Here is a 26,413-nt window from a genome sequence, read left to right as displayed (position 1 = left end):
GAAGCATTGGTTCATCCTCCATGTGGTCATGTCAGCTGTTCATGGTTACTCAGGGCTTCACTCACTCTTTAGAAGGGCTCCCCACACTCACCAACCACGTCTTCCCACAGGTGATCTTCCAACTCCGTGCCAAACAGTGTGTGGCCTGCCAGGAGCGGGCCCATGGCACTGTCCTGCGGCCCTGCCAGCACCGTGTCTTATGCGAACCATGTGCAGCCAGTACACCTGAGTGCCCCTACTGCAAGGGCCAGCCCCTCCCATGGTGACCAGAGCCAGACCCATTCCTTCCCTGGTGAGCAGTACAAAGGCCTCGGCATGCCATGTGCCACTACAGTGTTGAAACTGGCCTCCAGCACCATCCACGCCAGGATGTGAGTTCACGCCCACTGTCCAACAGCCTTTCATACTACTTTTTCTTCCCTATCATGCCCCACCACCGGTGTCAAGGTATTATCAAAAAACCTTTGAAGCACCACCAAACCCACTGCCTGTCCCCTAGACAGGTGGCATGGTTTTGGTGCCCCCAGTCCTGAGGCTGCTGTGGCCAGGCCAGTAGGTCAGGCCTTGTCAAAGCACTTTGTAAACCGAGGAATTAATTAGACATTATAAATTGTATAAGCTGCTTTCTAGGTCCATGTTTTTTAATATGCGATAACATGAAGCTTTATAAGTGTACTGTGAACTTGAAGTTTCCTATCAGTTTGTTGTTAACTCACAGTAATGGTAACTATGTTAGCTTTCATATTCTGAAACTATTTAGGAAATGAGCATTTATCTAGTAGTGGAGACGACCTAGGATTTTTACATTTTAAAATTAAGTGCAAATGAATAGTATTTATAAGCAGAGTGGTTATTGAAAGACACATATACATTTAGATGTTCTTAATTTTATGAAAGGAACTAATTTTCCTAAACATGTGCAGGTGCGCATGTAGGTGGAGTTTTATATTCTGGTATCCTAGAGTGACATCCAGAGCTCTATCATGCACTTATGTGATCCGTGGCCACTTCCAAGTGCCTGTGCCTTGCAAAAGAAGTGAAGGAATTGGTTCATTTGGTTTTTTTCTTCTCCCTTGAAAGACAATTTCATGCTAATGAAAAATGCAGCAAAGGAATCATTCAGAGGATCCAGGATCTACTCGGGAAGGAGCTGTGCTCTGGTGTCTTGTCTGTAATGGCAACGGTGCTTTGTAACCTCTTGAGTCGCCTGGGGCGCCCCAGCTTCTGCTGAACAAAGGGGCGTGAACCTGAGACTTCCAGTCTGCTGCACCTGTGACCACCCTCACCTCTAGCTGATTCAGAGATGCCCAGTGGCATTGTATGAGTCCATGACAGTTTTAGCAGACATCTGGTACCTGAGCTGTCCATCCAGATATTATCAGAATTCATCACGTGACCAGCAACCGCAGCCCTGCTGCTGCACCTCACCCATCAGCTTCCAAGGCGAAGGCAGGGCGCTGCCTCAGGCCCATGTCTCAAATTCTGCTGGGAATGTGTCTGCGGTGATAAGTTAAGCCCTCTACAGTAAGGACTGGGACTGTTCTGGAAATCGAGGGAGGAGACATCTGTCCAGGCGACCCTTGCCCATGGTGGCCGGTGTCCTACCTGCAGTCTCTGCCCAGGCCTCCAAGTGGTTCTTCTCCCCTATGGCTTTGCCAAAGACTTTTAATAGCATTTTTTAAGTGCAAAGTGACTAGGTAAAATGTTTTTATCAGTGACCAAATTAGAATGTATTTAATATAGTAGGAGATTTAAAACCATTTTTTAATATAAGACAAACTGGTAGAAAAGCTATATCAATCATTTTAAAGGAAGTGGATCCTCAACATTCCGCAGCTAGCCCACTACTTAATAAGGTAACTATTGACCTGGTTTTAGTGACTATTTTGTTTTTAATTAGTGATAATGATTTATTAGCTCAGTACCTACATCATGTGTATTTTGTGCTACTGTTACCATAGTTTAAGATTGTTTATTTTTATTCATATTTATGCACTTGTTTCCCATGTCAGGCCTTTGGTCTCTGTGGTAACAGGACAGTGTTTGTGGTTGGTATCTCATCTGGACATTTTCAAGTTGTAACAGTTACAAGCGTTAAGCTTTAGATAGCATGTAAGCTGCTCTGGTTTGCTCCTCCTGGACTGACATTCCAGGCTGGAGCTGTGGCGGTTTCAGAACTGCTATGTGATGGTTGGGGAGGCAGGAAGTAGCGCACACTGGGTCCCAGTCAAGGAGGGGAACTTTCCTGAGCTTTGAGGACAGGTGTGCAGGACAGTGTGCAGGGGGAAGACCAAAGAACTTCCCAGAAGGGGCCACTTCTCCTGTCTATCCCAGACCTCCTGTGAGCTGAGGCTTCTAGGATCTACCCTGGGTGGGAAGGGCCAAGAAGGGGAGAGAGATGAGCTTAAGGCCTTTATGTGGGTAATGGAGATGGGGCCATGGGTCTAGGAACCGAGACCCACCATTGTCCTGTTGCCTGTTGTCTTCTAACTCTAGTTTTAAATATTAACAGTAAATAATAGTGTCAAAGTCTTGTGTACCTGGTTGGCAGGCATTTCCCCAGTATGGATGTGCATGTGGATTAACTTATGGAAGCCTTTGTGTGCATTTGTTCTCAGAAGTTAGTTGAGAATGTTCTGTGAATGGAATCTTCTTAACCCAGAAGGTCATATTTATAATACATGCCCTTTACTTTAGTGACTTGTTAAAGTTGTTAACATTTGTTTAAATTTTTTTACTATAGCATTTATGCAATGGTTTACAGAAGTCATGGAGTTATTTTTTATCAGTATGGGATTAATTAAAACTTTGAATCTTTATTTTGTCTGGGTCTCTGGGCACAACAAAGGCTGGCCAGCAGGTCCCTGTGTCTGTCAGTGACCCTGCCTGGCCTAGAAGATGCTGAAAGAAGCCATGTTTCCACCACACCAGTTCTGTGCACTCCGCTGAGACCACACCTGGCCTCTCTGGGAAAGGACACTTCCGGCTCAGGATATTTCTTTGTGTCTCACGGCCACCTGGATCACAGGATGTTCCCACGTAGTCCTGGGTCACCCCGCAGCTGCTCTGAGATAGTACCTATGGGGAGCTGCTGACCCAGATGCTTAGAATGGGTGGTTTCTGCCAGAACAGACAGCAAGTGAGGATGTGCCACCCCTCCCCCATAGCTGCAGGTCCCAGTGTGGCTGGCAGCTGACCAGGGCAGGCGGACTGACCTGTGGGCTGGGTGTGGGGGATTCCATGCTGGTCCAGCAGACTGGTCAGTCTTTGTACCTCCTGCGACAGCTCTGAATGTGCCTGGGACAAGAATGCCAGCCTGGTCAAACCCTGGTGGGAGCTATCAGAACTAGTGACCCCTATAACCTCTCCCACCCCCAGACTCTACCTTTCTGCAGCTGTCCAGGGTCTCAAGCCCCAGGCCCTTGGAACCTCCTCCTGCCAGCTGGGTGGGATGGGTTTCTCCTGGGACCTTTAAGTAGCCAGCATCCTCAAAAAGCACCCTCAGCGACTTCTCATAGCCCTGAAGGTGGAAGAGGTAGAAGGAGTACTTGGCAAGAGTAGGCAAGGGGACAGCCTCTTGAGTTTGCACCCACCTGCTGTGTGATCAGCTCATCTGCCAGGTCCTGTTCCAGCTGGTCCCAGCGCTGCTGCAGGGCATCTGGCAGCGTTGGATACACTACAGAGCAGCAGGAGACAAATATAACAGAGCTCCCACCTACCTTCTTCTTCCCCGTACCACCCCTACCTGGAAGCCTACCTAACAAAGAGTGCGGGTGGCAGACGAGGGGGCTCTCGAATGTCAGTGCGTAGACACAGGTGCTTGGCTCAGACACATGGGCCAGTCGGTTGCTCTTTCCACAGGTGAGCTCCACCTGAGAAGAGAGCCTCAGTAGCTGTTGGGGGTGGGTTGCTCTCTACCACCCACAATCCCTGTGGGCCTCACCTTGCTCTGCCGGCTCCTGGAGTGGCAGGAGTCCCCATCAGTCATCCACATGCCTTTGAAGGTATTATTGATGATTTCCCATTCATACCAGATGCTGGGGAGGGGGCAGCAAAGCAATGATGTGGGGCCTGGAGGGCAGACTTGGCACCGCTGCCCTAGCCCAGCTTACCCAAGGATCCCACTGTAGGCGTTCCAGCGGAAGGTCTGCTCGTGCTGAGTCACATTGTGGAAAGGGCAGAACTCATACTTGTACCTGAGGGCACAGGGGCATCAGGAGCGCCGTAGGCCAGCCCCGCTCTACCCGCCAGCCCAGCACTCACGTTGACTCCACTAGGCTGAAGCATTTGCCAGCAAGTCTGAAGAGGTGCAGGGGCCCTGGAGGAACACAGCACAGCGGTTGAGCATAGGTGTAAGCCTCTGCAACCCCTAAAGCTAGACGTTAAGATGGGCAGGAGGGCACTAACCATCAAGGCCAGAAAAGCCTCAAGCTCCTTTCCCCATACGGGTTGAAGTGGTCAGATGCTGGCTGACCTAACCCCTGGGGACTGACAGACTCCTCTCAGACCACAGAACTGTTACCTAGTTGCAGATTGGGACCACAGACCCATTGGCAAGAGCACCCACCCACTAGCGAAGAATGTGTGTGTGTGTGTGTGTGCACACACGCACGTGCATGTGTAGGCATACACGCAAATAGAGCACTCGTGTACACAAAGAAATCTATAAGCAAGGCAGTATGTGGTAGCGTGCATTTTGATCCTAGAGGCAGATTTTTTGAGTTTCAGGCCAGCCTGGTCTACATTAGTGAGTTCCAGGACAGCCAGGGCTCTGTAGAGAGACCCTCAAAATAACCAAAAGATAAAACAGTTTTAAAAATCTATAAGCTGGGAGAGAGGGATGGCTCAGTGGTTAAGAGTGCTAGCTGTTCTTCCAGAGGACCCAGGTTCAATTCCCAGCACCAGCATGGCAGATCACCACTGTAACTTCAGTTCCAGGGGCTGAGGCAGTCAGATCTGTGAGTTTGAGACCAGCCTGGTCTATAGAGTATATTCTAGAACAGCCACAGCTACACAGAGAAACCCTATTTCAAAAAAGAAAAACAAAACAAAAAAACCACAAAAACCCTATAAGCCAATGGATAATTGGTATCCAAAAAAACTGTCCGTCAAATATGAGGGGGAGGCCGGTGAGATTGAGTAGTGGTGTCTGCGTACAGGTTTTGGAGCTCTGACATTGGCAGACGTGCTTGTTACATCTTGCTAAATTTACTTTATCAACAGATAGTGAATGTCCTTACTAAAAAAACTGCTAGTCTAATTGGGGCTGGGCTGGTGCACATCTTTAATCCCAGTGTTGGCTGTTTACTCTCAAGTGGCAGGGAGTGGACTCCCTTTGTAAACTCTGTATATTTTGTAAACCCTCAAGTGGCCAGACCCCTCCCTGAGACCTCTCTGTCATAATGGCGGTTCCAGCCTCTGTAACTCATTAAAGGTCATCTCAAAAGGACCCTTCCAGATAATGCTATTTTTAGGTGAAAAGTCTAAACAAAAACCCACCAATCCCTGAGCTCCACCAAGATCAGGACTTGAAATCCTACCGGTCTTTACCCTGGAAATCTCTGCCCTAGAGAGCGGCACTCCCTAAGATATTTTATATAAAGACTGTTTTCTGCTCAGTTCCCTGCTGTCCTCTCCTGGGAACAGAGGTAGCCATCCTTGGATTCATCCCTTCAATAAATCTCTTTCAAGAGATTTGCTGCCTAGTGTGACTCTCTCATTGGAAGAAGCCAGGAAGCAATGAATGGAAGTGGAGCCGGATTGAGGCTCCTGAGCTCCTGAGCTCAGCTGGGAATACCCTCTCCCTGAAGCTTCAATGCCTCTGCTGACAAGGCTTCCTGTCAGCTGTGTGGTTCCTGGGATCTGAGTCCTAGGACACCTTCCTATCAGAGCAGGAAAGCAAACATTCAGGAGGCAGAGGCAGTTGGATCTCTGAGTTCAAGGCCACCAGGGCTACACAGAGAAACCCTGTCTCAAAAAAAACAAAACAAAACAAAAAAAAAAAAAAAAAAACTGCTGGTCTAATTCCGGTTGTGGTGGTACATGCTTTTAATCCCAGCACTCAGGAGGCAGAGTTGTGAGGTCCAGACCAGCAAGGGTATCAAAACAAAAAACCAACCCCGACACTTTCTGCTTAATCCACTTAAATTTAAAGTAATTAACAAACGACAGTAGTGTGCCTTTGAGCTTGTAGTCCATTTCTTTAGTGTTTGCTTTTAAGCAGACAGGAGCTGTCCTGTTACCAGAGTGGTCTCAAACTCCTGGGTTACAATGATCCTTCTGCCTCAGCCTTGAGTCCATGGGTGCATGTCACTGTGCCTAATTTTTCCCTTGTACTGGCCATGTAACTCAGAGCCCACAAATACTGTATAAGTGCTTTCTACACTGAGCTACACCTAGCGCTGGGCCTCGCTTTCAGTGACATGTTCTGATTTTTCTGTTTTTTTGTTTGTTTGTTTGTTGTTGTTTTTTAATTTACTTACTTGGCTGGACACAGTGGTGCACACCTGTGATCCAGCACCTGGGGAGGCAGAGGCAGTTGGATCTCTATGAGTTCAAGGCCAGTGTGAGCTACAAAGTGAGTTCAGGACAGCCAACAATACAAAGAGAAACCTTGGCCCGGAAAAAAAAAAAAGCAACAAGAAGATGTACTTGCTACACAATGGTGGTGACACACACTTGATTCCAGCACCTAGGAGGCAGAGGCAGGCAGGTATCTGAGTTCGAGGCCAGCCTGGTCTACCAAGTGAGTGCCAGGACAGCCAGAGATACACACTGAAGCCCTGTCTCGAAAAGTGAAAATAATAAATTTTTAAAATAATAAAAAATTTAAAAAAAAGACTAACAACTGCAATCTAGTATAGAAAGGACTGCTGTATGGCTCCCTCAGGCCCAAAACTAGCAGCATGAATCCTTCTCATCCCTGTGTCTCTCACTGCTTTATAAGGGATGTTCATTCATGTCTTCACCCAGTTTGTATGGTGTCCTCTCAATTAAGGCTGAGTGGCTTCACTTGGTTTTCCTACTAGAGTGGGTTTATTGAGTCTCCTGCAGGTTTTGGCATTTAAGAAAACACCTGCCTTTTTGAGGAAGCTTGCCAGGGACTTGACTTAGGACCTCAAGCATATATTCTGGAGTTCGAGAGACTTGTGGCTGCCCCTAGGCCACAAGGAAGTCTAACAGACAGAATCCAAGGAGTGGGTCAGACACACTGTATGAGCTGGTGAGAAAAGTAAGAACAAAAATTGGTTCTCTGAAAAGATCAACAATACTGACATTTGAGAAGCTGGGTGTGGTGGTTTCGTGCCCGTAATCCCAGCCCTGAGGAGGCTATAGAAGGATGAGTGTAGTGCTGGTGCCAGTGATGGCGAGATGTCTTATTTAGGAAAGTTTTTGCTGTGCAAGCATGAGGAACTGAATGTGGGTCCTCAGCACTCACAAAAAAAAACTGGATGCCTATAATCTCAGTGCTGGAAAGGCAGAGGTGGGTGGGTATCCCTGGGGCTTTCTGGCCAACTAGCCTAGCTGAATCCTTGCTCCTCAGGCTCAGTGAGAGACCCTGACTCACCGTAAGGTAGAGAGCAACAAAGAAAGGCACCCGACTTCCACCTTTGGCTCCACACACAGGCACGCAGAAATATACACAGTATACGCAAAAAGTAAAAATGAGGGGCCTGGAGAGATGGTTCAGTTCCTAGCACCCACATTGTGGCTCCCAACCATCTGTAACCTCAGTGCTAGGAAATCCAATGCCTTCTGACCCCTACAGGCATTTCACCCAGTATGGTACACAGACATACATGCAAGCAAGCACTCCTCAACAGAAAATGAAAAAGTTTAAGTAAAAATGAATTAAACTGCCAAACCTGTAGCCAGAGTGACTAGGAAAAGCAAAAAACTCAAATAAGTAAAACCAGAAATAGAAGTTGGGTTATTTGGGGGCTGGAGAGATGGCTCAGAGGTCAAGAGCACTGACTGCTCTTCCGAAGGTCCTGAGTTCAATTCCCAGCAACCACATGGTGGCTCACAGCCATCTATAATGAGTTCTGGTGCATAATAAGATCTGGTGTATACATAATAAATAAATAAAATCTTTTTAAAAAGTTGAGTTATTTGCTACCAATTTTACAGAAATAAAAAGAATTATTAGTCACTATAAACAATTATACAACCAACAAATTGTTGAGGACAAAACTGACAAGTTCCTCCAAAACAGGGCTTGCCAAGAATAGATGTGAGGAAACAGAAAGTGAATGAGTACACCTGTAAAAATAGTAAAGCATTTTATTGCAACCTGTCTCCTGGGCGGAATAACCCTCCAACCAAGTAGGTTTCACTCAAGCCCCTCCTCATCTCTTCACTCTCCTGCCAGAACTATGCTGGAACTTCACATGTAGGCCAGGCCTGGTCTTGAACTAATGATCCTCCTCCCATGGCCTCCCAAGTGCTGGGAATACCGTCTTGTCGTAACCTATGTACTCTCTCTTTACTCCTTCTGAAATCACTACTAAAAATGAAAATAAACATATCTGCAGTATTGGGTTCCTGGCAACATCTGGCCACGCAAGGAGCTTCACGCTAGTCTGAAAGGGCTGTGGAGAAATCCCCACATCTTAAGCCACCTACACACACACACAGATGCTCACAATGTGATGCTAGCAGGTCTTTGGACACCTGTGTCTATCAGGGATGTCTCAACACTGTCCCCAAACAGCACTTATGATATGACAGAAGATTGTGATGATAGCTGCTGAGCTTGACTAGTTCTCTGCTGGAAGAGACTTGTAGATGCTCGCTGCAGCTTCAGAAGCTCCAGCCACGGCTATCCCTTCTCCACGGGATCAGGGCTACACACCAGCATGCCCAGTGCACCCTCAGCCAAGGTCCCTTTATGCTGGCCAGCCCTGAGCCTCCTTCAACAGCAATGTCCCATCCTCTGACTCCTAGGATCCCAGTTCTTTCCTGTGCAACGAATCTTGATCATGCCGGTGCTTTCTTCACTCCCTAAGATCTAAACAGGGCTAGACACACCTTGAGTAAACTTCACACCCAACACCCCTGCAGCTCCTAACCTGTCTAAGCACCTGTGGGATGTGGAGATTTTAGTATCACGAGTTAGAGACCAGCTTGAGCCTACTATGGAAGACTCCATCTCAAAAACAAACAAACAAACAAAAGAAGCTAGGATTATAGCTGAAGGCTTGAGTGCTTGCCTAGGCCTAGGTAATCGCCAGCATTGGCAGCGCGAGGGGGTTGCAGTTCCAGTGTATACCCCCGAGCATTTAAAACACGGGTTGACAAACGAATGCACAAACCTCCAGCGAATACATTATCAGAGTCCTTCATCCAAGGAACCCTTCCCTCCCGAGCCAGAGGGCTTTCCTCGACCCCTCGGTCAGCACCTCGGCCAGCTCCGGGCACCCTCCCGCGCTCTCACCCGATACAGGCGAAGGCTCTCTCTTGGGCTGCAGGCGGCTTGCCTGGGGCAGGAACGGGTTATTCAGCCTATGGGGGACAGAGAAGTTCAGGGGAGCCGGCCACGCCCAGCCCCCAAGCCGCAGGACCGCGAGCCGCTCACCCGAACGTGTTGGGCTCCTCCACCACCTTCATCTTCCCGGCACGTGCCGGCGCGGGCCCTGCAGAGAGCGAGGCGGTGAGCAGGGGGCGGGGAGGCGGGCGACGCCGACGGGCGGAGAAGTGCGCGCGCGGAGACACTGACCGCGCGCCGCGAGCCCCAGCAACATCAGAAAGCCGGCCAGCCGCACCGCCATCGCTCCCAGAAGTCGCCCAGTCACGTGAGCGGCAGCAGGAACTGATTTCACTTGAAAGCCGGAAGCTGTGCGAGCGCGCACGCGCAGCTCGCTCTCGAGGATTTCAACTAAGACCATGGGCCGCAAGAAGGTTGGTCGCGGGTGCAGGACGGAGAGCGGTCGTGTTCGGCGTCCGCCAGGCCGCTCTCTGGATGCTTTCGAGGAGGAGATGGGCGCTGCGCTGCGTGGTGAGTTTGGAGCAATGGGAGCGGCGGGTTGGGCTTGGGAGCGAGCGCTGAGGACCCGACCTTCTCTCTCTCCTTGCAGCATCCGTGCAGTCTGAGGAGGCCGAGGGCCAGGGTGACACGAGCCCTGCGCCTCTGCCTTGTGCCCTGGCTATGTGGGAGCTTGGCCACTGCGACCCACGGCGCTGCACGGGCCGCAAACTGGCCCGCCTGGGTCTGGTGCGTTGCCTGCGCCTGAGCCAAAGATTCAGCGGTCTGGTGCTCAGCCCAGTGGGCACTCAGTACGTGTCTCCCGCAGACAGGTAGGCACCGGAGGCTTTGGGGTCGAGGAGGGGTCGGAGTCCCCTCCCCATCATGTTGAATTTATTAAACCGCCCCTTGTGGGGGTATCATTTTCTTCAAGCCTTGCTTTTTGGTCTTGGATGTCCACGCCTTTCACGTAGGCAGGGTTGTATTTAACTTGACCCTTTTCATAGAGCAAGGCTATAATGTAGAGGAGTCTAGGAGAAGTATTTGTTAAATAAAGCTACCCCCAACTGCTGCCCTAAGCTTGCTAGTGAGGACTCTGTATCACTGCAATAGTTTGGACATAGTTTGGAAATACCGGAATGATATCTCATCTGTAGTCAAGCCGGTCCCCGAGGTCTTATTTGGGGCCCCAGAACCTACCCTACACTTTCTGGCAGACAGCTGGTGGCACAGTCAGGGGTGGCTGTCATAGATTGCTCCTGGGCCAAACTGGATGAGACACCCTTTGGGAAGATGCGAGGGAGCCACTTGCGGCTCCTGCCCTACCTCGTGGCTGCCAACCCTGTAAACTATGGCCGGCCCTGCAGACTTTCCTGCGTGGAAGCTTTTGCTGCTGCTTTCTGCATTGTAGGTGAGTTTGAGGTCTGACAGAAGCCTGGCCCAGCAGTCTGGGATCTGACTGGGCCCCTAAGTATGTGGTCTCTTCTGGAAGATTCAAGCAGGGGGATATGAGGAGAATTTATTGGGAAGCCATCAGAACAGCCTTTGGTTTCAGGCTCAGTGCCTACACACAGCCTTGACCCCTTATGAAGCATAGGTAGAGACAAAATGGACAGCTGCCTTCCCTGGTGGGTGTGTGGGTCCTCACTGTCATGGCAGCCCTGCCCTGGAACTCTTTGTGCTTGGGGTCCGAAGGAAATGTAGGATTCATGGAGAGCCCGTAAGACGCAGGGACGTTCCTCACCAAATGAGAGGAACCTTGGGAACCTTAGAGAAGGTTACAGCTTCCTGGGATAGCAGGTGCATTTAGCGGGCAGGGTGATAGTTGTGCTCTCAAAACAGGTCCCAGGCATATTTTGGCTTTTTTTTCACTAGGCTTTTCAGATCTTGCTGTCATTTTGCTTCGGAAGTTTAAGTGGGGTAAGGGCTTCCTGGACCTGAACCAGCAGCTCCTAGATAAGTACGCAGCCTGCCGTGGTCCGGAGGAGGTGCTGCAGGCCGAACAGGAGTACTTGGCCAGCACCAAGGACACCCCTGAGGAGGAGGAGATTGGTGAGGCCTGCCACAGTTGGGAGCCCCAGGGAGGCAGTTAGCCCCTCCAGGTCTTCTGGAGCCTAGAGCACCAGGTTGGGTCTGCCCTGAAATCACTTAGAGGCCACCTCCCTCTCTCTCTCTCTCTGTTCAGATCCCTTTGATGTGGACTCAGGGCGAGAGTTTGCAAACCTCAACAGGCCTGTGGCCAGAACCTGGTAAGTCGAGTGAGTCCACCCTAAGTGACGGCTCAAGCCAGATGTGCTTCTGGAGTCTTGATCCAGCCCCTCCTGCCGTGTGGGTGTGGCTTTTGGAGCAAGGCCTGTTGGTGATTACAGAGTGTAGAGCACCTGCCTGCCAGAGGGGGCTGGGCGCAGAGTGTCCTCTGCCTGAGGGCATCTACTGAGCATAATAGGGAAGGTAACCTTGAACTGGTGTGTGTCTATACCATGGGCCATCCCTTTTCCAGGCTGCCTGTGGACACGGAAGACACTGATGAGTCAGAGGACCATGGAGAAGATTCTGGGGAGGACAGTGATAAATGTGAGGAACAAGAACCTGGTGCTAATGGAGGAGACAGCAGCCACTCTCAAGAGGTAGAGATCCCAGAACAAGAGGCTCAGGCCAGAGACTCCATCGAAATTTGGAAAGGAGTCAAGAAACGGCAGAGAGACTGAAGGTTGCAAACACATACATTATTGAAGCTGGTGTGCATTAGTCCAGAGGTGGCAGTAGGACCTGGGGATGGACACGCCTGTTGGGACAGTTCTGTGACAGCCTTGTGACAGTCCTGCCTTAGAGTTCTCGATAAAACCCACTATGAGTCTGTTGTTCTGTACTTGGCCAAGGGTTGGGGAAGTCTACCTGGGTGGATCAGGGCTGTGGGATAAGTCTGGTATGGTCACATACAGAAAGATGTGTAAAAGGTTACCCGACCAATTAACCATAGAGCCCTCGACCCTGATCTCCACCTGTGGGCAATGTCTTTTCCTAATGGTGACTACAGGAGAAAAATCTCCTGGGCCCAGGAGCCAGGTGGGGACCAGAACACAAGTGGTCCTAGCTGGCCTCTTGCTCACCTGCTGTGGGTGGATCTGGATCCAGGAGAGAGAAGCTGTGGGCAGTAGAAGCCGTCGCCCTCTGCCTGGGGCCCTGAGCTGCCAACTTCCCAACTTGTCCCCTGACCTTCTTGCCTCTGCCTATGGAGGCCTTCTTCTCAGGGAGCAGGGCAGAGCCTTCCCTAGGAGAGGCTTCCCCAGCGACACTACCGTCAGGGGCCCCAAATCATTTCTCATCAAGCCAAATGATGGTTACCAGGGTGTGGACAGCATTACTGGCCTCCACCCCTCGCCACCAGTTCCTTCCCCTCCCTAGTTGTGACCACAAATGTCTCCAGATCCTACCTAATGGCCTGTAGGGGACGGAGGCCACTGAGAGCATTTGACCACTGCCTCAGGGAGGTGAGCCCACAGCAGTCAGGTCACATATATCCTGCTCGGGGTCCAGGGCGGATACTGGCCAGTCCCACTGAGTCGGCTGCCCATATTCAAGGTGGGGCATGCTGGGGCACAGAGGGTTCACAGCATACACCAAAAGATACAGCCAGGAAAGACAGAAGCCACAGGGTCCAACCAGAGCAGACAGGTCACATGGCGAGGGAGGGTCCCCCAGAACCCTCGGCTGCACAAAGTGGGCCCCACTGGGAAGTGGGGAGGGCCAGGCTCTGACCATCAGTGCTCAGAGGTCAGCCTCCATGCACTTCTCCAACTCCTTGAGTTTCTTGACAAACTCCTGTGCCTCTTTGTTGGTGCGGCCTTCTAGCATGCGCAGCACAGACCTCACTGTGGGCGGACATACAGGTGGGCATAAGGAAGCCAGTCTGTGCCCGGCCCTCCACCCTCAACCCCCAGCCTGTCACTCACCCTGAGCTCTGGGCCTCCGCAGGTGGAGAGTGATGGGCTGCCCGGGTCTCATGCCTCCTCCCACATGTGTCCTTGCGATGCCGCTGACACTACCCAGGCCAAGGGCTGCTTCCCCGGCAAAGTCATTGGTGGACAGCCAGTCGTGGTCCATCACCGTGAACAGCACACAGGCCCCGCGGCGGCGGCATGCCTCTGCAGGCACAGAGCTGTGGACAGGGCAGTCAGGAGCCTGCTGCAGCCCATATGGCGCAGGCAGGGGGCACAGAAGGCCAGGCGGGCACTCACAAGTGGAAGAGCTCATCATACACGGGGTGCAGTGTCCGGGCTTTCACTTGGGTCCTCTGGCTACGGACCAGTGGGAAGAGGTGTGGCGGCCCAAGTTCCACGATCACGAAGGGGTCACTCAGGCCTGCAAGATACAGGGTGAGCCTAACGTCTCTCTGGCCCCCGCCCCCCTGCTGCTCTGTGGTGCCTCACCATTGGCATCCAGGGGCAGTAAGTCTGCGCCGTGCAGCACCTCCACAGCTAGCCGCTGCTCGGCTGCTTCGTAATGACATCGGACGGTTAGACGCCCAAACCGGTTCTGCTCCAGAGACCTCTGTGGAGAAGGCCAGTGGAACGAGCCAGTGAGTGAAGCTGGGTCTCAGAACAGGCCTGTGCCTAGACAATGACAGTCTCACCTGCTTGAGCTTGTCCAGGTAAAACTGCTCAATGCACTCTCGGGTGGAGCATTTGTGGAGCCTCAGCTCCTCCTCCAGCCTCTGCAAGAGAAGCTGGCACTAGTGACCCTGGTCACTGGCAGGGCGGCCAGGTGTCTTCAGAGAGTCCTCTGAGCTTCCTCGTGGCCGTCTGGTTTCACCAACACAAGGGTGCCTAGTAGGGCAGCAGGGTGAGCTTGCTCTGGCAGAAGGCTCGGCTCACCCAAAAGCTCACCTTGTAGCTTCCATCCCTCAGGTTCTCCAGGGGCAGCCCCTGGCCCTCCGCATGGAAGAAACTGACCAGAGCCTACAACAGGGAAAGAAGACAGGGGTGTCAGAGGGCCAGCCTGTGCTGAAGAGCCGTGGGTTCAGGAAGCACTGGTTCTTAGGAGCCAAGACAAATCCCACTTCTCAGATTTGAGGTGCCTCAGACATCCCCAGGAGGGCCTGGGAAATGCCAGCACCTGAGGCCAGACAGCTGTGGGAACAGATATTTGGGCTGTACTGAAGAGATGCTAGTGGAGCTGTGGAATGCCCGGGCAGAGGGCAGGGGCAGCAGGGGGAGGACTTCGGGGAGACAGACCCAGGAGCCCCGCGTGACCCTACCTCCAGCGTGAAGTGGAAACGCCCGTAGAAATCAGCGGAGACGTCTCTGTTTGCGCTCAGCGCCTGTAGAATGGCCTGGAGAAGCAGCTCCCAGACGGCTTCCAGCACCCTGGAGGAGCACCTTCCGGGTGAGTTCCCAGGGCTGGCGCCACCCCACCTACCCCACTGCCTCGCTGGTACCTGCTCAGGTTCTCCTTCACCAGCGAGTCATTCAGCAAGGCCAGCTTCTCGTCCAGGTATTTCAGGAGTGGGGCTACAGCCTGCAGGCAGGAGTCCTCAGGGCTGTCCAAGCCAGACTTCGGCCTGGGACACCCTCTCCTGCCTCCCCACGTCTCCCCCTCCTCCCCTCCCCCAGCACAGGACTCCCTGCTAACTCGCCCCACTTACCTCATCATTCTGAATAGAGTCAGGAGACAGACTGATATGCTGCACATACTTCCTGATGTCGGCCACCATCTGAGAGAGGGGTGGTGCTCAGAACAAGGGTAGAGACTCACGAATAGTCTCCACATGTGTATAGTCCCGGGCCCCACCCCTCTGCCCACCTTGGAAGTCAGGTGCGCCGTCACAGTGTGGGCCTCCCGCTGAAGGTCTTCGTCCAGGGCCTGTATGCAGCTCAGCAGAGGGCGGGGCAGCACTACCTCCAGCCCAGCGGCCCCTTCCGGCCACGCCAGTCCTCTCAGCGCCTGCCCCGAAGCTCTCCGTACCAACTCCACATTGTTCAGCACCACGCAGAGCTGGGAAGGTGTGACCAGGGGCAGCTGAGCAACTATGGTGGGACTGGGGGGGGAGGGAAGGAGGCAGGGCGCCCAGCCATCTGCAGGCCCCACCTGAGGGCCAGCCGCTCACCTGTTCACTCACCGCCTCGCCAGCAGCCCCCGGCTGGGTGTCCACCCTCTTCCTCAGCAGCTCCGTGTAGAAGAGGGACGCCTCACACATGTCCTGGGGCAGGAGATGGGCTGGAGCCTGGGACCCTCCCTGCCCATCTCATGGTTTATTCCCCCACCTAGCCCCAGCACAAGTACCTGGCTGAGCTGAGTGCCTAGCCCCTGGGCCTGGGCAAGGTCAGGCCAAGCCAGGCGGACCCAGAGCTCCTGGATGTGACTAAGGCAGAGGCTGGCGGTGGCCGCAGAGCTGCTGTGCTTGGAAGCTGCATCCACAGGCTCCAGCTGACAAAGGCAGAGGGGGGGCTGATGTTGCAGGGGTACGGGATGAGTCAGCACCACGAGACTGAGCACACACTCACCGTGTCTACCTCCACAGCTCCCTGAAGGCGCCACTTGGCCTGGTCCCGCAGCACCTGCAGCCAGAGCTTCACAGCTGGCAGGAAAGGGGTGTGGATGCCGGCCAGGGCTAGGGAGCGGCTTTCCCTGTGGTGAACACTTGCTCAGAGCCCATCAGGACTTGAGTCCCTTCACCCAGAGGTCTCCGGGTTCAGAGCTAAGGGGAGAGTGGTCCCAGGTCAGGGTGACCCACCGTCCAGGGATGCTGCTCCAGAAGCGCTGGGTGTCTGCCAGGGTCAGGTAGAGCTCAAAGAGGCCCGAGGCCACCTCCAGGTTCATCTTGGGGCTCAGCTCTTCTGTCAGTACCCAGGCCTCCTCAGCCACCTGCCTCAGATGATGGGATTAGACCGCTGCCAACGTAAGTCTAGGTACCCCCTTTACTGGGAACTTCTCCCCAGTTGCCAGCACCCACGGGCACCCAGGGCAAAGGACTCCCCCCCCTCACCAGACGTTCCAGCTGCCGGAAGGTAAGGGTGAAGAAGTCCACCTTAAGGATACTGCAAAAGACGTGCCTCAGCCATCTGTTCCTCACCAGCCAACCCTACCATCCCAACCCAGCTCGTTCTAGCCTACTTGCAGAACCTACCCATGGAAGAGGCTGGCATAGACCCCGTAGCAGGACTGCAAGTCCTCATAGATGATGTCTGCAAGCTCAACAAGCCCCGTTAGGCGCTGTGGCCCTGGCTGCAAGAAAACCAGGATTGGGGTGACCTGTGAAACCCCCCAAATACCCTGTGCCTTGGGTGCATGCCACCCAGATCCACACCTGCTCTCGAGGACACTTGGTGTTCAGGAGCCGGTCGTACCACTCACGGTTGCCCCGCTGTAGCAGCAGCCAGTAAAAAGCGACAAAGTGGATTGAAGGGAAGAGTCAGGTTAAGGGGCTGTGGACAGCAAGGCCTGGCAGGGGCAGAGGGAAGGAGGGCCAAGATGGATCCAGACACACCTTCAGGGCGGCAGCAATGTCCATGCTGAGCTCTGTCTCAAAGGGACAGATCTCAAAGGCTGGCTGGAAGAGCTGTAGCTTCTCCAGGCACCTGGTGAGGAGAACCACTGAGGAGGCCTGCCCCGAGGCCCCACCCTGCCCTCCAGGCCCCTGGCCCTGCTGTGCTACACCCACTTGAGCAGCAGCTCTAGGCGATACACAGCCGTGCTGTTGGTGGCCGGGAAGTAATCTCGGAGCTGGCGCAGCAGCTTCAGCCCGAACTCGGAGAAGGCGGAAAAGCTGTCAGCCAGGCTCTCCTCCTGCAGGGAGTAAGTTCTTCAGAGCCAAGACGGGAGCAAGCTCCAAGGCAGCTTTGCTCACAGATACCAAAAAGCCACTGCTTCATGTGGCTACCCCAGTCCCTTCTCTACTGCCCTTTCCACTCTCAGCTCCCACAACTGCCGCCTCACTGCACCTATGGGCCCCAGCGCCTTCACCTCTCCTGTCCCCTCTGCTCCACACTGCCAGTGCCCACTTGGCCCTGCTGCCCAAACACTTGCCACCTCAGAGGCTTCCCACCCAGCCCAGTCTGACCTTCGTGGCATCCTTCCAAGGTTACTCCATTGCCACCATCACCTCCTTGTGGCACTGCACTCCCTCCCTCATCACGTGTTTCCAAACCCTGTGAGGGCACGTCTTCGTCCCTTGGCTCCTGGGGGAGCCCTTTACCAGCAGCGCGCAGACCTGTAGTCATGTCCACGCCCACCTGCTCCTGGGGCAGTGAAGCTGCCTCCTCCCAGTGCGCCTGCACTTCTTCCAGCAGCCCCAGCAGGTAGCCATAGTCCAGGGTGCGGCTCTGATGGTGACGGCTGCTGACTTGCCAGTGCCTGTGGGAGCCTAAGCTTGTAGTCTGCTCTCCACTAGCAGGCTCACCCCACAGCACCACCGTTTCCCATGTCACACCCATTGAGAGCCCTCTCAGGAGGCTCTGCCCGCAAGGAGCCACCCTGCCTACTCACAGCACCGCCAGCTGCAGGGGCGACAGATTGCTTTGGGCTCCATGCAGACAAAGGACTGTGGTCCCAGGCCCACTAATCTCACCACGCCAACTGCTGGAATTGGGCTGGAGAAAGAAGCCAAGGGTGGGCAGAGGCCAGAGAGCCCCTCCATCCCTGCTCTAGGCTCCTTACTTCAGAGAAGCCCAAGGGTGCCCACTACCTCCTCCACTCGGTGCTCAAACCGCAGCACACGGCTGAGGAGCAGCAGGTAGGACAGGAAGCCCGAGCGTCCACGTTGACTCATAGCCGTGTCCCTCTGGAAGGCAGAACCTGAGGTCGGTCATCAGCTCTGCCTGAGCCCTGCAGCCAGGGGTACAGCTGTGCCCCCCCCCCCCCCGTAGCTTCCCACCTGTGTGGTGATCAGCTTGAGGACCAGGTGGCAATCTCCCTGCACACGGGAGGCACTGGAGCGTGGTTCCAGCTTGAACCAGCGGTCAGCCCCTGCCACAGGCACCTCCTGAGAGAAACAAGGGTGGGAAGGTGTAAAACCTGGAGACCCCGCCCCTTCTCCCTCCCACACAGCCACAGGGGGCTGGGGTACATAGCTCAGCGGTGGAGTGCTTTCAAATCCCAGCAAAAGCAAAACTAAACAAACGAAGCGCCTGGGAAGGGAATGCTGAGTGGGTGCCCAGTGTGGCCCCCTCCTCCAGTCCCGAGAGAGTGGATTCTCTATGGGAATCAGGATGCTGCCACTGGAGACGCTCAAGAACCCTGGGGCACCCCCACACACCCGGTGGCGCTGTCCCATCCCTCCCCACACACCCGGAGAGGGATGTTGAGGCAACCCAGGAAGTCATCGGTGTGGTCCTCGGTGGGTCCTGCTGTCCCATTTGCACGGGCCGACTTGACAATCTGTTTGAAGTATCTGGGCACAAAAGGGTAGACAGCAGGGCAGTGCCGCTCTGGAGGTCCTGGAGGGCTGCTGACCCCTGTGGCTAAGCTGCACGCACAGGTCTCCCCATCCCCCGGCCCCATACCTGCTCATGCCCTTCAGGCCAATAACTTCATTCAGCTTCCTGCATGCTTCTGCCAGGGATACGTCATCATCATGGTCCCTGAAGGGGGAGGATGTCTTGAATGGAGTTCCCAGCCCAGCTCTGAGTCCCCGCTGTCTTTGTCTCTGCCCCCCAGCAGCCCACGCTGCTGCCAATTCCTTTCTGAGCTAGAGGTGTCATCCTCCATGCCATGCAAAATTCAGGGTCCTGTACCAGATGTCCAGGTGCAGCTGGTCTGTGTTGACATCCTCCGTTTCACTGCGGAAAAGAAAGAGAAAGGACTATGAACCCCCCAGGCTCTATCTGCCCAGTGTTGAGGTAGGCTGATGTCCAGGAGCAACAGGCAGTAGCCCTGAGTTCAGGTTCTCCACACAGACTGCTGGGCTCACTCGACACCAGCTATGTGCTCATACAGACACAGCTCATACAGACAGGTCGGTCTGCGGGGCTCATTTTATTCCCTTGGGAAGTGGGTATGTGACCAGTCCCTCTTAAGAGTTGCCTGGGGCAGCAATGAGGGTCCGTCATTTGGGGTATGTGGCTATCAGCAGGGTAGAAAGGAGCCTTACAACAGGAAGTGCTCCTTCCAGACAGGATTCAGGGTGCTGTTCTTGACCTCGGTGACCTGAATACACTTAGCAGGCAGTGGGCTGCTACGCTTGCTGCCCTTGCGGAAGCCAAAACGCTGCTCCTTCTGCCCACTGGGCTCCTGTGGGGCACTTGAGGCCGGCAGGATACCCAGCATGCAGTATGGGTCACTGAAGCCTGAAATGAGCAGGTGCCTCAGCCCTTGGCCCTTACATTCTGCAGTCTCCTGGAACAGCGGCCAGGCACTCCAAGGGTCCGCCAGATACCCACTCACCATTGGGGTCTTTAGCCAGAAGGTTCTTGGCACGCATGACAGAGACTTTCAGAGCATATGTTGGGGGCTGCAGATAGAAGGGTACCAGAGATTTCACAGTCCCCCACTTTCCCTGCCACCCCGGCATCCCTCCCTGCCTCACAGCTGGTCAGCCAGCTCCTGCCTGGGTGGGTATGACCTCACCTTGGCCTTCTTCACACGCATGATGGCCTCTGTGTGTTCCTCAGAACTGGTGGCGAACACCTATGGGCGGTAAGTAGGTAAGCAGGGGCCTGGGGAGAGGCTGGGGCTGTCCTGGAAGTCCCGAGGAACGCACACAGGAGTGAACGAGCCCTCTGCTCCAGCCCCGGGAAGGCCACTGTGCAGCTGGTGCTATGTTTCCGAGCACCCAGAGGAGTGAGCAGGTGAGGGAATGGCACAAATGGGCAGGGCAGGGACAGGGTAATGCAGAGAACAAACCAGAAGAGAGGGAACGCCCTCTGTCTACTCGCTGCTTCTCTGAGCACCGGCCTGTCCTCTCTAATCATTTCTGTGTTATCGCTCTTGCACCCTCGGCACGTCTAACCAGGCCTCCATCCACTGTGCCCATTCGGCAATGTAGAGAGTGAGGCAGGGTGGGTGGGGCTTGGCCGGGGGGGACCCTGCTCACCTGCTGGAGGTAGCCTAGCAGGACCTCCTCGTCATCGACCTGGTCGGGGCCCATGGTGCCGGCCCGGTGGAGGACTGTGTATAAGGCCTCCTCATAGAGCATCTCCACCTTCAGGAAACAGGCCCTGAGTTCCCAGCCACGGCAGAGCATCCCAGCCCCTGCTCTGTCCTGTGTGTCTCCAGCCCTCAACCGCAGGCAGCTCCTGCCCCCCCCCAAGTGCTCACTCAACCTTCCTGTCTCTGTTCTTGCTCACCCAGCGTCACTATCCACCTGTCACCAGACCATAAGCCCTACGGTCCTGGAGAAAGGAGTGACGCTCACCCCCTGGGCTTAGATACCCCTCCAATTACCTCCTCCTGGGTTAGGGTTCTCAGGCCACGGTTGGGGTCCACAGGCTCAGCCGGGGCTGGGGAGCCACTTCGTAAAAGAACCTGCAAGGGTTAGAGTGCCAGGTGAAGGTCTGTGAAGGTGTGGGCCCCTTAGTTTGCAGCCACCCCCAGGACCTCTACCCGGCTGGCTGGAGGTGCCCCAAGGAGAGGCTAGAGGTTTGAGGATGGTGGGGTCAGATAGGACCTAGGACAGTAGCCTGTGCTGAGTGGCAGTCCCTAGGTCCTTCGGAAATGGAGTCCTTACCTCAGGGCAGGGCAGCCCCTGTCTGCCATCCCCCTTTTTCAGGATGAGGCGCATGTGGGCGAAGAACTCCACACCATCTCCAGGTTTCCTGGAAGAACATCTGGGTCAGAACCTGATTCCGTGAAGTGGTTCAAGCAGACAGGCATAGTGATCTCGGCCTTGAGATCAGACCCTTCTGGTTCCCTGTCCCACCCAAGGGGACTGGCCCTGGACAATGAGTATACAGGCCAGCTGATGGAGGGGTACCCACCAGGCTCCCGTGGGGGGCTCCTGTGAGTCTGTGCTCGTGCGCTCAGCTTCCTGCTCTGTCTTGCGTCGGAAGGTTGGACACACCTGCACCTGCCTGAGCACGCTGCTCTTGATGTCCAGCAAGGTTGACATGGCAGCCACCTGGAGAGAGCCCTCAGTTTGTCCACTGCTCCATCTCCACACCGGCTAACAGAGGGCAGCTACAGGCCCAGAGGCCTGCCGCCACCCTACACTGTGCTGGGCCCCTGGAGAGGCTTTACGGACTCTGCTGCCCCACTGGACACATGACCTAATAGCCTGTGTGTCGCTTGTGCAGTGGCTCCGGGATGTGGTGGCAGATGCTGTCAGGGGTGGTGGGAGTGCCAGGCACAGAGTTGGTGCTCTGTGTGCATCTCAGTGGAGACAGGTGTGTTCTGCTTCTGCATCCGAGGCTGGTCCCCGAACTAAGCCCTGATCACCTGGGACAGTAGGACAGAATGTGTCTGTTTTCTGTCTTCTCACCAAAACCCTGGCCCCATTGGAGCCAGGACAGGTACTACCCAGGCCTTCTCCACAGGAGGCCAAACCATCAAGGCAGGGCACTAGTCTGAGGTTTGTCTCTTACACCTACACCAGGGTAGGGTTGGCAGCTGTCTCTGAGGCCAAGATGCCCATGAGGAAGCTGCTTTCGGTCCTTACACAATCCAATCTAACCTAAGAGTCCAGCACCCCCAAAGCAGAGTTTGCACCCCACAATCAGTGATAAAAAGAAAACACGAAGCCCACGAGTCTCATTTCGGGAAGGCTGGGGTGTTCAGCTGCATTCCAAGCTCCCTGTCCACCAGTCCATCGAATCAGTTCCCCATTGTTGCTGTGGCAACCAAGCCATCCTGCTGCATCCTGCCAGGGCATCCTGGTTGTCATCTCGAGGAGAATGGTCTTCCAACTGCCAATGGAGTCTAGGCCCAGGCTGACCCTGACTCTATGGCCTCCCTTCAGCCATTCTACTCTGAACTTGAGGTTTGGGGTGGAAGGGTATGGACTGACACATCGATAGCCCTGGTAGGTGGCTGGAACCCCAAGAGATTCCAGGGGCAGTTCTGGACTGGATACCAGAATACCCTTCCACTTGGAGCGGCAGTCCTAGGATCATCTGAGAATTCCTGCTTCTTTCAAGCTTGACCAGTTCCCAGCCCCACCCACCCACAGCAGGTGCCCACATCGGCATAGCCTTCCACTTAGTTAACCCTGGAGGCCCCAAGGTGAAGGGCAGTGCGTCAGCTAGAACAGCACCGCCTTCTGAGTTCCCTGTTTCCACCACTCTGCCATACCCCCCCGCCTGGATCACGCAACCACTTCTGGGCCTGGCCTTCCCCACACTACCCCAAGGGGATCCCTTTTCTTTCCTCAGAAAAACAAGCCCATGCCTGGCTCACCTCTGACACGTAGCACCCACTCCTTGGGGCCCCTCTCTTGCTCACTGCACTGACAAGATGCATATAGTCTGTGCCTGCCGTCCACCAGACACTAGCACCCATATAGCCAAGTTTCATTAGCCCTAGCAAGGGGAGACTGTCACTTCCATTTCGTAAGACAGGAAATGGACTCCGAAACTGGGTCCTGCTTCTGGCTCAGGGTCCCAAGGGAAGTCAGGGGATACAGAGCTTCTTTCTTCCAGGGCGCCTGTCTGTGGTGGGAAGCTCCCCATCTTATCCTTATTTTCGCTTCTCCCACCGGCCCAGGCCAGCACTCTTTGGGTGTGCTGCAATCTGAGTCCTCTACTCGAACCAGACCCCAGAGCTGCAGATGGGCAGGAGGCCGTGTGGCTCTGCATCCTGAGGGGAAGCCGCACAAACCTCCTCCCAAATGTGGGGGCCCGGTAAGCTTTTGCCACACATAGCCAATCCTGAGGTCCCAGGTGGCCAAGTGTCACAGGCTTCTCTCTCACTAAAAGGAGAGCTGCTCCCCCTGCACCCCAGCCAGGAAAGCAGCCACTTCTTGAGCTGTTGCCAAGGCAACCACCAGCTGCATCTATTTGTGACAGGGCCACGGGGGCTCGCAGTCCCAGAGAAAAATGTGACGCAGAAGCAAAGTACCCTGGCAGTACAGGAACTAAGGGGTACGCCCCTGCCCTGCCCCAAACAAGGAAACAGGTGTGGGCTTGGGAACTTGCCCAGGGTCAGCACCAGCAGGTGGTATCCCGGGATTTAAGGCTCTGCTGTGCAAACACTATATTTTCTTGGGGTGTCCTGAGCTTGTGTCCAGCTGTGCCCTCTGCCCTGAGTCTGTTGCTAGGATGAGGCCAACAGCAGTGTGTCAGAGCCAGTCTCCCTAAGAAGCGGCTCATCCCGGTGCCCAGAAACAGCTCTGGTCCCCTTGGCAACCTCGAACTGCCTCAGCAGCTGTTAACTGCTCTGACCCAACAGCCCAAGCCCTGAGAGACACCTGTCAAAAGAAGCCTCTGACTGCCCAGCCAGGGGACATTCACCTCTGCCACCATAAACCGGCATGCGTTTGACTACCTTCCCACGGAAATAGAGAGCTAAGCGCAGAGACAGCCCGAGAGCCTCCTTTCCACGCTCAGACACTGCCCTGTATTTCATTGTCCCTCCTGGGCTTGGAGAGTAGCTCAGCAGGATGTACACACATTCCCCCACAGCCCTGCTCACATCCAGTCCGTAGGGCCGGCGTCATGTCACAGTTCTCAAGTGCCCCGTGAGCAGAGGAAGGATCAGCCAGTAGGCTCTTGACATATGAACCCGGGGCTGAGCCAGAGCTAAGGTCGCCTCATTCACAGGCTGGGGCTGGGCAGGCTGTGCAGGGCCGACCCGGGGCTTTCACCTACTAGTCAGCCATTTGAAGATGTGGTGGCTGTGAGATGGCGAATTTAAGGGCAGCTTAGGGGAGGCCTGGAGGAGTCTTCCCAGGCTCCCAGCCCGCAGCAAACTCTAGAGTGCTGTGGGGGAATTCTTAGTGCGTATGGACCTCTGGAAACTGGGACAGATTCGTGTGGTAGGATGGCTTCCCATGGCCTCCTCTTTGGTCTCTTTTGCCTTTTTTCTCTCTTCCTGGCCAGCCTCCCCCCCACCCCCCCAAGTCTTCCCGTATCTTCTGATCTCCCCACAGCCTCAGTAATTCTGCTAACCCTCCTTAGGAGGGACATCTGGTCCACCTGTTACATATCCTGCTTGAGCGCTCATCCCTCCCTGATTCACAGAGGGGGCGGGGGGCTCAGGTCCAGGCCGGCAGGTGCTCTCCTCTCCGCAGACAGGGACTGCTGCGCTCTTCCAGGACCCTTACCTGCTACTTACCTGTCTCTGTTGACTTGCTCTTGACCATCGGCTGGTTTGGGTGATGGGCAGTGGGGGAGCTGTGGTTACCCTCCCCGAATCTATTGAAGCCCCCCCAAGGCAGGAGGTGTGTGGGGGGGAGTTGCTCTGATGTAATATTTCTCTTCCTCTCCCTCCCTCCCTCCCTCTCTCCCCTTTCCTCTCCCTCCCTCTCTCTCATCTGTATCTCTGTCATTTTCTGTCACACACACACACACACACACAAACAACGTCAGAACCCAGACCAAATGGTGGGTGCTGAATTCTTGGATAACCAGGGAGGAACAAGGCTTACCCTGGCAGGGTTTTAGGTTAGTGAGGACAAAGGTCTCACGAGGGTCATTGAAAAGTGGGAGGGACACGGGCGCTGGGGGTCGTTTTCCTCCCTCCAGCTTGATGGGGGTTACAGCCTGCTTGGAAGGTTTCAGAGAAGCCCAGCGGGGTGTCTCCGAGGTCCCCAATTCCGCTCGGTCAGCGGCCTCCACTGGGAAGAGGGGTTATAGTCAAGGGGTCCCGCAGCGGCGACCCTGGGAACGGAGGTTGCTGGTGCGCACTCTCTGGGTCGTGAGGTCCCGCCTCTCAATCCTCCCCGGGGTTCTGCAGTGAGGACCCTCTGCCTCAGAGCCTAGGACGCCGGCTGTGCGACCCCGCCCCTCTGATCACGCGCGGCCTCAGTTTCTCCAGGGCCTCAGTTTCCCCGTTGCCTCTGACACCAGCAATTCCTGTGCTCCTTTGGGGAGCGGAGTGCAGAAGCCGAGGGGACCTGAGCTCGAGGGGGCGGTCACATCTGTCTGTCTGTCTGTCTGTCTGTCTGGGGTGGAAGGCAGGTTAAGCCCCGACGGCAGTCTTACGGCACCAGGCAGGAGTTACAGCACTCACCGTGGACAGGGGTTCGGGGACCACAGGGTCTGGGGTCCCTGCTGGCGTCGCTGTCGCACTGGCTGGGGACACCGAGGCACCGCGACCGCTAGCAGCCGCGCGCGCTGGAGACTGAGCACTGCAGAGCGGGCGCTGCGGGCGGGGGGCGCGGGCGGGCGGAGGCGGGGCCTGGCCTCGTTTGCTGGTCAGAGGTTCCAGCCCTGCCCGCCCCTACTCTGCGTTTCTGGGGTTGGCAGCGGGGGTCCTTGCCCGCCCAGTGCCGGCCAGAGAGAGACCCTGTTCTGGGCGCGGGGCTCAGTAACCCACAGGTGGGCGCCAGCAGCGGAGCTGCGTTGGATCTCGCTTGGCTGTGCTAAGCTGCCCCCCTTTCCCCCACCCTCGGCCACAAGGGAGGAGGCTGTCGCGGGGTCTCCTTCCCAGGGCTGCAGGGAAGCTACAGTCGCCCAAGGAAACACGAAGTGCCTGCGTTTCTTGAGGTGCTCTACGGCCATATCCAAAGTCTGTGCCTTTCAGTTACTGTCTGGAGCTGCTCTTTTCCAGGGAAGTCAGTTCTGGCTTTAACCTGGGACATCTCATGACGTCACTGTTAGCTGTGAATGGGCGCAGATGAAGGCACAGTACCTGGACCCTGCTGTTCCCAGCCCACTTCTCCCCTAGGCCCCCTCCTCACTTCTCCATCATTTGAGCGGAGTGAGGGGCCCCTGCAGGCTTGTTAAACCACTTGCCTTTCCCAAATGTGCTAGCTCTGAAGCAGGGGCACAGGGCATCCCTGACAGGGCCCTCCTGTAGCGGGTTCTACATGGAGAGCTGCCCAGTTCTTGGCTGTTCCAGCTCTCAGTAGGCCCCAACACT

The 26,413-nt window shown here is 55.0% G+C and overlaps 4 protein-coding genes across 14 annotated transcripts in view; 2 read left to right on the top strand and 2 right to left on the bottom strand.

Annotated features, from left to right (window-relative positions):
* The window catches only part of Unkl (unk like zinc finger), a 44,273-nt gene extending 41,454 nt beyond the window's left edge, over nt 1–2,819 (top strand). For 7 of the 8 annotated variants that reach the window (XM_021637234.2, XM_060363971.1, XM_021637235.2 and 4 more), the window contains one exon: nt 111–2,819. In XM_021637234.2, coding sequence (XP_021492909.1) covers nt 111–266 — 156 coding nt within the window. In that variant the 3' untranslated portion in view covers nt 267–2,819. The remainder of the gene's footprint in view (nt 1–110) is intronic. The other variant, XR_002476406.2, reaches the window with a different exon arrangement.
* Nucleotides 2,797–9,821, bottom strand: Gnptg (N-acetylglucosamine-1-phosphate transferase subunit gamma). Of its 3 annotated transcripts, none has more exons than XM_060363973.1 (11): nt 9,719–9,821; nt 9,578–9,635; nt 9,437–9,504; nt 4,264–4,318; nt 4,113–4,196; nt 3,944–4,037; nt 3,758–3,872; nt 3,594–3,676; nt 3,386–3,520; nt 3,216–3,297; nt 2,797–3,088 (listed from the first exon to the last, which is right to left on the bottom strand). In XM_060363973.1, the coding sequence occupies exons 1-11, from the start codon at nt 9,768–9,770 to the stop codon at nt 3,051–3,053; spliced, it is 864 nt and encodes a 287-aa protein (XP_060219956.1). In that variant the 5' UTR covers nt 9,771–9,821; the 3' UTR covers nt 2,797–3,050. The 3 variants fall into 3 exon arrangements, with proteins under 3 accessions (XP_060219956.1, XP_060219957.1, XP_021492915.1); XM_060363974.1 differs by having other exon boundaries at nt 2,797–3,120; nt 3,944–3,959; XM_021637240.2 differs by having other exon boundaries at nt 2,797–3,120; nt 9,719–9,819.
* Nucleotides 9,822–9,837: 16 nt separating this feature from the next.
* Tsr3 (TSR3 ribosome maturation factor) lies at nt 9,838–12,320 on the top strand. The gene is made up of 6 exons (XM_021637209.2): nt 9,838–9,997; nt 10,077–10,296; nt 10,681–10,874; nt 11,339–11,515; nt 11,649–11,712; nt 11,964–12,320. The coding sequence occupies exons 1-6, from the start codon at nt 9,886–9,888 to the stop codon at nt 12,169–12,171; spliced, it is 975 nt and encodes a 324-aa protein (XP_021492884.1). The 5' UTR covers nt 9,838–9,885; the 3' UTR covers nt 12,172–12,320.
* Nucleotides 12,169–25,937, bottom strand: Baiap3 (BAI1 associated protein 3). Of its 2 annotated transcripts, none has more exons than XM_021637206.2 (34): nt 25,562–25,937; nt 21,376–21,515; nt 21,126–21,213; nt 20,843–20,923; nt 20,493–20,600; nt 20,027–20,086; nt 19,844–19,910; nt 19,551–19,746; nt 19,195–19,239; nt 18,964–19,041; nt 18,749–18,851; nt 18,336–18,443; nt 18,147–18,242; nt 17,948–18,051; nt 17,695–17,815; nt 17,124–17,248; nt 16,950–17,040; nt 16,770–16,826; nt 16,590–16,687; nt 16,449–16,500; nt 16,197–16,327; nt 15,967–16,090; nt 15,746–15,889; nt 15,570–15,662; nt 15,266–15,457; nt 15,108–15,176; nt 14,901–14,980; nt 14,721–14,829; nt 14,350–14,421; nt 14,097–14,177; nt 13,894–14,014; nt 13,702–13,825; nt 13,417–13,622; nt 12,169–13,335 (listed from the first exon to the last, which is right to left on the bottom strand). In XM_021637206.2, the coding sequence occupies exons 2-34, from the start codon at nt 21,504–21,506 to the stop codon at nt 13,232–13,234; spliced, it is 3,459 nt and encodes a 1,152-aa protein (XP_021492881.1). In that variant the 5' UTR covers nt 21,507–21,515; nt 25,562–25,937; the 3' UTR covers nt 12,169–13,231. The 2 variants fall into 2 exon arrangements, with proteins under 2 accessions (XP_021492881.1, XP_021492882.1); XM_021637207.2 differs by lacking the exon at nt 25,562–25,937 and adding an exon at nt 24,665–24,801.
* Nucleotides 25,938–26,413: the final 476 nt, after the last annotated feature.

This window comes from Meriones unguiculatus, chromosome 11, assembly GCF_030254825.1.
Source record: "Meriones unguiculatus strain TT.TT164.6M chromosome 11, Bangor_MerUng_6.1, whole genome shotgun sequence".
Classification (NCBI taxonomy): domain Eukaryota; kingdom Metazoa; phylum Chordata; class Mammalia; order Rodentia; family Muridae; genus Meriones; species Meriones unguiculatus.
This window is presented reverse-complemented; position numbering and strand designations above follow the sequence as displayed.

Bases quoted from the DNA above. Each gene is read 5' to 3' on its own strand.
- Gnptg (XM_021637240.2), bottom strand. From the start codon at position 9,770: ATGGCGGTGCGGCTGGCCGGCTTTCTGATGTTGCTGGGGCTCGCGGCG. The intron at 9,505-9,577 runs GTGAGCGGCTCG...TGTCCCCCATAG, and splicing joins GAGGAGCCCAACACGTTCGG to GCTGAATAACCCGTTCCTGC. The intron at 4,038-4,112 runs GTAAGCTGGGCT...CCCCCTCCCCAG, and splicing joins GCCTACAGTGGGATCCTTGG to CATCTGGTATGAATGGGAAA.
- Baiap3 (XM_021637206.2), bottom strand. From the start codon at position 21,506: ATGTCAACCTTGCTGGACATCAAGAGCAGCGTGCTCAGGCAGGTGCAG. The intron at 17,249-17,694 runs GTGGGCGTGGAC...TACTCCCTGCAG, and splicing joins CTTCACTGCCCCAGGAGCAG to GAGGAGAGCCTGGCTGACAG. The intron at 15,458-15,569 runs GTGAGCGGCTGG...ACACCTTCCCAG, and splicing joins GCGAGGCGGTGAGTGAACAG to CTCTGCGTGGTGCTGAACAA.
- Tsr3 (XM_021637209.2), top strand. From the start codon at position 9,886: ATGGGCCGCAAGAAGGTTGGTCGCGGGTGCAGGACGGAGAGCGGTCGT. The intron at 10,297-10,680 runs GTAGGCACCGGA...ACTTTCTGGCAG, and splicing joins TACGTGTCTCCCGCAGACAG to ACAGCTGGTGGCACAGTCAG. The intron at 11,713-11,963 runs GTAAGTCGAGTG...TCCCTTTTCCAG, and splicing joins AGGCCTGTGGCCAGAACCTG to GCTGCCTGTGGACACGGAAG.